The 10,416-nt window shown below is 42.8% G+C and overlaps 2 protein-coding genes across 3 annotated transcripts in view; one reads left to right on the top strand and one right to left on the bottom strand.

The window, feature by feature from the left end:
• rfxank (regulatory factor X-associated ankyrin-containing protein) overlaps positions 1 to 10,416 on the top strand; it is a 77,281-nt gene that overhangs the window by 38,048 nt on the left and 28,817 nt on the right. The gene's annotated exons all lie outside the window — the stretch shown is intronic.
• hdgfl2 (HDGF like 2) lies at positions 556 to 10,231 on the bottom strand. Of its 2 annotated transcripts, none has more exons than XM_052074779.1 (16): positions 9,957 to 10,231; positions 9,508 to 9,584; positions 8,473 to 8,614; positions 7,656 to 7,865; positions 7,440 to 7,559; positions 7,283 to 7,360; positions 6,485 to 6,671; positions 6,330 to 6,414; positions 5,970 to 6,255; positions 4,421 to 4,545; positions 4,246 to 4,313; positions 4,083 to 4,153; positions 3,199 to 3,300; positions 2,941 to 3,094; positions 2,375 to 2,474; positions 556 to 1,497 (listed from the first exon to the last, which is right to left on the bottom strand). In XM_052074779.1, exons 1-16 carry the CDS (start codon positions 10,026 to 10,028, stop codon positions 1,398 to 1,400), a joined length of 1,977 nt encoding a protein of 658 aa, XP_051930739.1. In that variant the 5' UTR covers positions 10,029 to 10,231; the 3' UTR covers positions 556 to 1,397. The 2 variants fall into 2 exon arrangements, with proteins under 2 accessions (XP_051930739.1, XP_051930740.1); XM_052074780.1 differs by having other exon boundaries at positions 7,665 to 7,865; positions 9,957 to 10,230.

Here is a 10,416-nt window from a genome sequence, read left to right as displayed (position 1 = left end):
ATCAACCAATTATTTTGTGCAGGAATATTAAATTATCTACTTGTAATGCTAATTCATTTTATTTATAATTTATTTTCCAGTATTCATGTCATACGAGTTTTTGATTACCGTAAATGTTTTTTTTGGTGAATTTTAATAACAGAAATCATGGTCACTTTATGTATTTTGTTTTCTTTAAAAACGTTTTAATAAGATAGTAATAGTTGTTTACCTAGTGTATAATAGACAATGTCTATCAGAATTTAACTTGAATTATTTACCAATAAATATTATTATCTCTGTCATATTGTTAATTTTACTAATATACCTTTCCTCTTTATTAAATCTACATATAAAAGTTTTTATTTGAATAATATTACTTATATATTGTATTTGGCAGTACTGAATAATTTTGTTTTTAATACAAATTAAAGAACTAAACCAACTAATTGTGGCCCCAAGGCCACACCTAATTTTTTAGTTTTGGATTCAAGTCATCTTTTTATTTTTAGTTTGGAACAGAACATATTTGCATCGCCATTGTTAACATGGGCAAATAACTATGCAATATGCAAATTCACACAAGAGGCTTTTTATTACAGTCTCGACTAAGAAAAGGATAAAATGCTACCATGCACCACCTGCCGTTTGTACTGTTTATTCTTCAGGGATTTCATTGAAGTCTGCAGCTACATGAGATCTCCACACTTTTTGGAGCGCAATTATTACATCAACACGCAAATTTATCAGAAGCAAACATTACAGCGAAACAATGCGTGTGTGTAAGACCCTTTTTTTGTTTTTGCAAATATATGAAAACAAAGCTATAAAAAGTCAGCGGACCTGTTACGTCATCGCCTTACACATTAAAAAAAAACAACACAAACTTAAAGACAAGTTCACCACTCTCAAAATGTCAAATACAAACAACGGGTGCTCTTTGTGATGTTTTTGTAGCATTTATATATTATTAAAAACAAAACAAAAAAAAAATACGGAAGGAAGCCGACAGACATCCGGGCCGGGCATCTAGGTGAAAAATTCATTAAGTTTCAAAATTCAGAAAGCATACCTTTGTCAGCCCAAATTGAGTTCACAAGTGCACGTAATGAACCTATATGTGTACAGTATGACAGGCAGGTTTATTTAAAAAAAACAGTCATGAAAGAAGACATTTTTGCAACTTAAACATGTGACACGTGCAGCATAAACTATCACATTATTAAGATTTCCTTTCTGCACTGACAAAATGGACAAAAAAATAAAAGAAAAAAAGAATCTACAGAGAGTGTGAAAAGTTGAAAATGTCCGCAGCAAGGACACCGATGTAGAGCGAGCGATGTCGATTGTGTCTCAGTGTTGTCTTCCATCATTAGCGCTTGGTCCACTGCTGTAGTTGTTTAGAGGGCATCTTTTGTTTAACTTTCAGCAGGGGATGCTTCCATCGCTGCAGAAATTTTGTTGTTGTTGTTTGCTTGGGTGTATTCGTCAGTCTGCTGTGGGCTATCCGGGCTCCGCCTGTGCACAAAATTTTCAACGGAATCATGATTGCAATTCAGTTTTGTTTCGGTCATTAAATCTGCTACATTTTTTTTCCCCCTCCAAATTTCATGGTTTATCTCCCATTATTTCTCGACTTTATTGGCCTAACTCTACAACTATTTTTTTGCAATAATACTCTAGTTTTAAAATGCCTTTTTGATCAAGTCACAGAAATTATGTGACGAAAGATTTGAAACAACAAATTGGTGATCTTACAAGATTGTTGTATTAATGCATGAAAAAGTAGTCATTTTCTGTAAATATTCATATTGATATCTTACAATACTTCAGTATTTATTTTGGGTGGGATGGGGCAGGGGGGAGAAATAAGTAATTTAAGAATAAAGCTGAAAAAAAAGTAGAAATCTTTTGTATTTTTGCAGGGAGAAATTATCTAGGAGAATAAATTGCTAGATTTAAAAAAGTAATCAGGGTATTAAGGTCATATTTTGTCAGAAAAAAGGTCATAATCTTTCCAGAACATTCATACTTTTCCAAGAAAATGAGAATAAAGTTTTTTAATTTTCAAAATATAGTTCTTACAAGAATAAAATCACATTTTTCCAACGAAAAAGAAGCAGTAATCCTATGAGCATAGTCATGTTTTGTGGAAAATGTACCCTTAAAACTGCAATTTTGGGGGGAAAATGAGTGGCGGCCTTACAAGTGTAAAGTCCTATTTTTTCAAAACCTCTTTCAAACCTCTTTCTCTCTTTCTCAAGAACAACGCGTGTATAGATTCCCCCCCACCCCCACTTTTCTACTCAAGAATTCCGAGCAACTCCTGCTTGAGAATTTACCCTGAATCCCTGACAAATAAATTCCAAAACCAAAACAAGTGCATCACATTCACCTGATTGGACTTGAATCGACGTGGTCGTTGCTGTCGGCAGTTTTTTCCTCTCCGTCTTCGTCTTTTTTCTCTTGTGACTCTCCGTTCACAGCAGCGGTGTCTGGCGAAACAAAGCTTTTTATTTTTATCGCATCCCTGTGCATGGCTTCATCCATCCATCCATTTTCTGATCCGTTTTATCCTCAAGAGTCGCGGGGTGTGCTGGAGCCTATCCCAAGTGTTTTTGGGCAGTAGGCGGGGCACACCCTGAACTGGTTGCCAGCCAATCGCAGGGCACACAGAGGGGAACAACCATCCCCGCTCACACCTCGGGACAATTTAGAGTGTTCAATCAGCCTGCCATGCATATTTTTGGAATGTGGGAGGAAACCGGAGCACCCGGAGAAAACCCACTCAGGCATGGGGAGAACATCCAAACTCCACACTAGGAGGCCGCAGCCGGAATTGAACGCTGCACTTCTGCACCGTTGAGGCCGATGCGCTAACCAGTCGACCAATGGGCCGCCCGTACACAACCTTCGTGCTGTCAAATTGTTCATAACCCGGATCATTCATTTATTTATTACCTGTGCCTTGTGTGTCCTTGGCATTGTCCTCTCCTTCCTTCTCTGCTTTGGGTTTAGCTGCCGTTTCTGCTTTGCCGACAAATCGAAGTTTTAACTTATTGTACACCTCACTGGCCTTCTCCATGACGGCAGAGCTGGCTTTATACCGCCGAATCTGCAAAGAGGGATACAGGCATTGGAGAACACCGAAGGCAACACACACACAGGACCCTGCAGATGAATTTCTATCGTAAGGGCCAGTCGGAGGCGGGGACGCACCTTTTTCAGCGTGGCAATGACGTCAGCGTTCTTGTGGAGGATCTGGCTGGTGACGGGCACACCTTCCAGCTCTTCGAGGGCTTGTAGACACCGCTCGATGTCCTGCATGGCACACACAGACGATTGATCGAATTGTCATTGTCATTGCACGTGCACAGGCGCACAGAGCAACAAAATTCACTTCTGCACACTTTTTCAGGATGCGAGACACTGCAAATGATCCGCCCACTTGATTGACGTGTTCAATCGCCAAGTGTAATTTGTTCGCGATTGTCTAAGTCATGTTCGGCCGCACGCCTTTGGCAATGTCGAGCGGAACTGACTCTGCGATTGTCTTCAAAAGGCAAAACAAGGCGAAAACGACTCCGCTCACGTTGTCTGTTTCTTCGCACGGATTAATGTCTCTTCAGCCTGATGCTAATTTTGGGAACCTCTCTCTTCAATGAGGGGAATTGTCATGGAAATTTGACATCTAACAGGGCAAAACATAAGTAACTGTTCGTACCTTTGAATGCTGACCAGTTATTCTGCAGATAAGTTGCCTGCTCATGCACTAGTCTGCATTCTGTATAGCTGCTCAAACTGCTGATTGTGCTGACCTTCGCCCCTCCCAAATAGAAGAAAATAAGATAAAACGTCGGCACAAGATGCGGGGGAGGGGGCTCCCTTGACAGATCTGTGAACTCGTGTCGCTCCATGTTTTTTTTTCTTTCTTGAACAAATCTTATCATTTTATATAATACTTGTTGTGTTGGCTTCCCTGGACATCATTTTTTTTTGGGGGGGGGGGGGGAATAGTCACTAGGTGAGTGGGAAATTTGCGACAATGACAGCTAAATAATTCTCATTGTAATAAATCCCAAATAATGAATGGGGCCACTTACGGGGTTGTCGACTTTGAGAGCAAACTTGATGTCTGTGTGGAGTTTCTGAAGTTTTTCCTCCGGTGACGGTTCTGACATGGGATGCACAGAACGAGCATTTAGATTCATTTTCCAATTCCAGCCTTCCGCCGGAAATTTCCCTTCGGCGTGTGACATTCCTTACCCTTCTTCTTTTCTACTTTCTTCTGTGGAGGCCTCTCTGGTTTGTGTTTCGATTTTTCGGGCTTGAACCTCAATGAGAGAAAAGACACTCATCCATTCATTCATGGAGTAGTATTGCGAGAGTGCACGTGAGTTGTCCTGTCAAAAGGTGTGTGTGTGTGTGTGGGGGGGCTCACCTGGCTCTGGACTTCTCCTCAGACCGTTTGGCTTTCTTCTCTTTGAGCTCCTTCTCCTTTCTCTCCTTTGCCTTCTTTAGTCGGCCTTTGTTTTGGTTGTCTGACTTTTTGGCTGGTTTCTTCGTCTTTGACGGATACAAGCAAACATTGGAACATTCATAAATGATTGTTCAAGGATGACTGTGGACTATTTCGAGCACATCTGTTTTTCCATTGCCTCATTCGCAATGTTGATTTATTTAGCCGTTATTTATCCAAGCAAAAGAATCGAGAACAGATTCTCATTTGCAATACCAACAAGGCTGCAGATAGCAGAGTCAATACTGATGACTCAGCACTTTTAAAGCATTTCTTTCATCAGTTTTTCCAAATTCATACTCTTGCTTTGCACGTTCTTTGAGTAAATTTTGTTAACTCGGTTTTATTTTCTGCTTTGCTATTGAGTGCCTTCAATTCTTGTTTATTTAAATAGCGTATGTTCTTTTGCCTTTAAATGTTGTAATTTGCCTTTAAAGGTTGCGCAACTACCTGAAGCACATTGCGTGACCTTGCGTGAAATCCACAACACAAATAAATCTGCCTTTCCATGCCTTGCCTAAAACAACGCAAACCGAAGGCAAATGCAAACACGACGGACTGGACAATGTGACATTGTTACATACATGGCAGTTTAGGGCAGAAAATTGAAACGCAGAATCGAGCAAAAGTAGTGCGGACTTTGGGAACATAGATTAAGAGAACTGGGGAAAGGGGGAGTGTGGGTGGTGGTTGTCAAGGTAAGCAAGGAGCAAAGATGAGCGAGGTCCTATGAATGAGTGTTTGGGAAATAAACACGGGACAGTGAGTTTGTTCATGTTTTCCAACAACAAATTGTTCATTTCTAATGTGAACAGTTGAAGCGATCATTCTATGAAAGTGATTCCTGATACGTTGAAGTCTACATACCACAAGCGTACCAGAAAAAGGGAAGCGTGTGAGCACTCACCCCCCAGCCACACTTTAAGTCTCAAGTTGGCACTCAGACATGATCCAATTTTACTAGAAATAATTAAGAGAGGGCGGTGGGTCGAGTGGTTAACGCGTCGACCTCACAGTGCAGAGGTACCGGGTTCGATTCCAGCTCCGGGCTTCCGGTGTGGAGTTTGCATGTTCCCCGGTGCCTGCGTGGGTTTTCTCCGGGTACTGCGGTTTCCTCCCACATTGCAAAAAATATGGCGGACTGATTGAACACTCTAAATTGGTTGTTCGTCTCTGTGTGCCCTGCGAGTGGCTGACAACTGGTTCAGGGTGTCCCCCGCCTACTGCCCAAAGACAGCTGGGATAAGCTCCAGCACCCCCCCCCCCACCCCCCCGTTACCCTTGTGAGGATAAAGCGGATCAGAAATGGATGGATGGATAATTAATCGAACCACACGTGTTTTGACTGAAGGGTGCGGTCACAAAACAAATTAAACCGACGATGGCGCGCAGTAAGATTTTTCTCATGTAAACGATGTGACTTCAATTCCCAATCAATTTTGGGAATCACAGTCCTCGCGGCTCCTTTTACCTCTGCGGGTGGCGGAGAGTCGGAGTCAGATGGCGCCGGAATCGGGGGTGGAGGGGGTTTCTTGGACCTCTTCAGCGGGTGATCGTCGACGCCTTCATCCGAGCTGCTGCTCTCGCTGTCCTTTTTCATCTCCTTCTCTCTTTTCCGCTTCTCCTCCTCCTCCTTTTCGCGCTCCCGTAACCGGCGAAGCTCCTCCGCCTCCTCCCTTTTCCGCCGCTCCTCCAGTTCCCTCCGCCGCTCCTCGTCTCGTTTCTTCCACTCGCTGATGCGGTCCGGCTCGCTGTCGCTGTCGGGACGCAGGGCCTGGACGCTTACGCCGATGTAGAACGTCTGCACATATGATTCGGGAAGAAGTCTGACCTGTCGCTGTCTGATGACGATGATGCTGCTCGCTTTGGAGGCGGAGCTTTTGGTTTCCGCGCACGAGGCTTTGGTGCTGGTTTCTCTGTGGAGGGCAACATCGGAAGTGAATATAAAAAGGGAGGGGGGGGGGCAGCGACTAGAATCAAACTTGCCCGCAGCTTTTTTGCGTGCTGGCGGAGCCTTCCGTGGAGGCGGATCAGATTCCGAGTCAGACTTAGAGCCGGACTGAGACTCGGAACCGGACACAGCCGGTCGGGGCTTTTCATCCTCCGAGTCGCTGTCTGCCGCTTTCTTCTCAGATCTCGATTCTGAGTCTGAATCTGAGTTGGATGAATCTTTCTGCAAGGGTCCAGAAAAAGGGATTTCATTACGCTCTGGGTTATAATTAATTCAGGAAAAAACAACCAAGCGTCGAATTCGAATCATTTTTATGAACTGAAATATTTAGATGGGCAGCAAAACACAGTAGATGATTGGCTCGTATGTTTGCCACACAGTTCCGAAGTTTGCGTTTTCCAACGTGGGTCCTGCCTTTTAGAGTTTTAGCATGAATGCCCCATGCTTGCGGGGGTATTCTCCGGGTGCTCTGGCTCTCTCCCATATCCCCAAAATATGTTTCATTGAAGACCAAATTGTACACGGGTTTGAATGTGAATGACTGATTGTCCATATGTGCCCAGTGACAGGATGGCGAACAGTCCAGGTTGGACATCGTCTCTCATCCAAACTCAGCTAGGATAGGCTGCAGCACACCTGCGAGCCGAATGAGGACACGCGCGATAAAAAATGTAACAACAAAAACATGATTTTTTTTTTTTTTTTACAACTATTCACTGAAATACAGTCCAAATAAAATGTTGTGTTTATGTGTTTCATATTCATGATTGATAGGTGCTATTAGAGGGAAAAATATGAGGGGAAAAAAATTGGAATAAAGGCTTATCATCTACCTTTTTTTTTCCTCTGCCTGCTGTTGCTGCTGCTTTCTTTCCACCTCGTCCACCGGGTTTCTTCTCCGGAGTAAAATCCTGAAGAACACCAAACGTAGCATGACACTATGCTGTGTTTTTTTTTCTTTTCTTCTTAAGTGCGTTTATGTCTAATGACCTGGTCGCTGTTCTTGCCAGACTCCGACTCCGATGGGGTGGCTTCTGACTCTGACAGGGATCCGCTTTCTTCATCTCGGTCACTGGATGAGCGTCGAGTCTTTTTTTGGGGCGGCGGACGCTAAGTGGGGACACCAACACAATGGACAAAAGTTAATTGCAAATCAATTTTAATGTACTTGCAGTGGAATAAAGAAATAAATTCATTAATCCTGACGATGTGTACTTTTGATGCCGGTGGCTTCCTCTTCCCCCCTCCTCCTCCTCCTCCTCCTCGTCCCCTTCCTCTGTCTAGACTGGCGGAATCAGAATCCGCCTCGCTTGCCGACTCCGCCTTCCTCGGCACGAGAGCTTCTTCATCTTCATCCTCGTCTTCGTCGCTTCCTCCGCCAGCATTGTTGTCCTCGCTGTCGGATGAGCTGGCGGGCTAAGGACAAAAATAAATAAATAAATACATAAAAGAGAAAACAAGTCAGCAACGTCGTGAAACCTAAAATGTAATCATAGTGAACCCCATCCGACTTCAGCTCTCCTCACAAATTCAACTTTCTGCGTTTTTATTGTGCAACCTATCCTCAGTGTACTGAAATGAAACATCTCGAGTGGCTTATGGAAATTTAATCTCAACAATGTGAATTACCCTTTTGGATAAATTAAGTAGCTAATAGCCAAGTTTAGCCTGGGTTGATGTGACAGACTTCACCGCTGGTGTATGTTTCCGCTTTTTTGAGTGGCTATAAAAACCTCAAGCTAACAAAACGATGAAAGTCTTGCTATTCCTTGACAATTGCTATTTATACTGATTACAAAGGAATTTTCTGCAAGCAATTTATTTTGAAAGGATAATCTAAAATGAATTTGAAATTATATTTCAGTGTTTGGGGGATCGTAGTTTGTCGTATGGTTAAATTATAGACAATTAAAAACATTTTTAAGGGGATTATAAATTACTCTCAATTTTTTGCCATTCGCTTCAGAGCTTGGTTCTTCTATTTAGCGTACTCCCAGGAGAGAGGGTACTAGGTGCGGCTTACCACAGGTGGAGCACTGTAGGAGGCATGTGGATTGTTCTGGATCTCCCATAAGCCTTCATTGAAGCCTTTCCTTTTGTTGGGCTTTCCATAGCGATCGCTATACTTTTCATAGGCAAAAAGGTCCTTGGCTGCCAGAAATGCCCTGCACAACGACATTGTAATAAAAATACAACAAATTAAAAGAAACATACTTATAAAACCAACATGGCCAGCCAAAGAATTTGGGGTTCTCCAGCATATAACCATAAACTGCAATGATGATAACAGAGTAATTCTATGCTACATCACAGTTCAACAGTTTTCCGTTAAGCAGATACATTTTTTTTTTACTGTTATTACAATTAATACGTTCTCCCCCCCCCCCCCCCCCCCCCCCCCCCCGATGGTGAGAGCTTGATCTGTTCACCTTGCAACTACCATCAATGTGATATGCAATAGTTCCTACATATATGGAACATGTGTGAAAACAGTACTTTCATTTTGTTTGTCTCTCAGGAAATTTTTACTGAACTGTTTTAAGTGGCCAGGTTGTTAATTCACTCATACAGACAGTATAACGATACACCGCTTTCATAGTAAACAATTACTTCTAGCGTTGGACAGTAGTGACACAAATATCTGTATTTTATGCAAAACAGTTCTGTCCTACCATTTTGGGAGTCCCAGAGAAAAACATATGAATGACATTAAAATTAAATGCACTAGCATCAAGAGAGACCTTTTTTTGAGCATACAAGGGACATTTATATCTGCTAAACCTGTCACAAACTTAAATCTCATGAGTCCCAAACATGAAAATTGGAATATTACCAAGTAGAAGCTTCACTGTGCCACAGATACCGCCAATATCGCGAAACAGTGATTGTATGAAAATCAATGTATTGGAAGAAAACGACCTATGAATAACTTCAAAACAACACAAACGGACCTGTCATTGGCGTAATTGCCACAAATGTAAAGTGTCACATTTTTTGGACAGTCGCATACTTAATCTACAGGTATCGGTATTTTTTTGCAAAACAGTGCCGTACTTACGTTTCATGAGTACCAAAGAAAAAAATGGGAATTTTATTAGGTGGAGGCTTCACTGCACCATCAGCCACGTCTTCAATCTAAGGAATGAAAAGAAAATTACAGCATCAACTATCCCAATATTAACATCATTTGCTAGGCTAGTTCACTGCAGCCCATGCCAATAATTTTTGCGTTGAGGTGACGAGGAGTTTGGGGCAGAACAGTTGCGTCGTTTGTCAGTCCGAAGGAAAATAACGTTCGCTTCGCTCGTAATGTATGGAGACGAGGCCGATATCTTCGCATGCAAACCGGACTTGTCGTGCATGGCCACAGAGAGGCCAAGTGGAAAATGTAAAGCTCGATAATGGTGACATTGTATGCATGTCCAGGTCGCACGGCTGCAAGGATGTATTCGCCTCCACTCCCCCATCGCCTCCTCCCCCTACCGCCAGTGTTAGCTTACTCCTTACCCTGGCTGGCCAATGGGGGTAGCCCTTCATTTTAGCGAAGACCAGGTCTCCGGGCTGGAAGTTGTGCGGCATGGTCCCGCTCCCTTCGGCTGCCAGGTGACAAAAGTAGGAATAACAGCCGATGGGCCTTCGGCGTGTCTCTCCCGGTTCGCGTTGGCCAGGTCGACAAGTAAAGCCGAAAAACGACAGTGATAGCTAAGGGAAGCTAATGGTGTACGAAGCTAAGCGTTACCGCGAGAACACACAAGCCCAAATATCAGTGTCGACTTCCGCGTCAGGATTTTACTGTTACCTTCAGAATAAAGGATATCCTGTTAGGGATGCAAATGCATATTTTTAATTAAAAATGTGCTTTCAGGGGAAAGCCCCGCTCTTATGAAAAAAAAAACCCGATATAGATAGATAGATAGATAGATAGATAGATAGATAGATAGATAGATAGATAGATAGATGGATGGAT

Source organism: Hippocampus zosterae, chromosome 8 (genome assembly GCF_025434085.1).
Source record: "Hippocampus zosterae strain Florida chromosome 8, ASM2543408v3, whole genome shotgun sequence".
Lineage (NCBI taxonomy): Eukaryota > Metazoa > Chordata > Actinopteri > Syngnathiformes > Syngnathidae > Hippocampus > Hippocampus zosterae.
The sequence above is the reverse complement of the archived record's forward strand: the minus strand, read 5'-3'. Positions and strand labels throughout refer to the sequence as shown.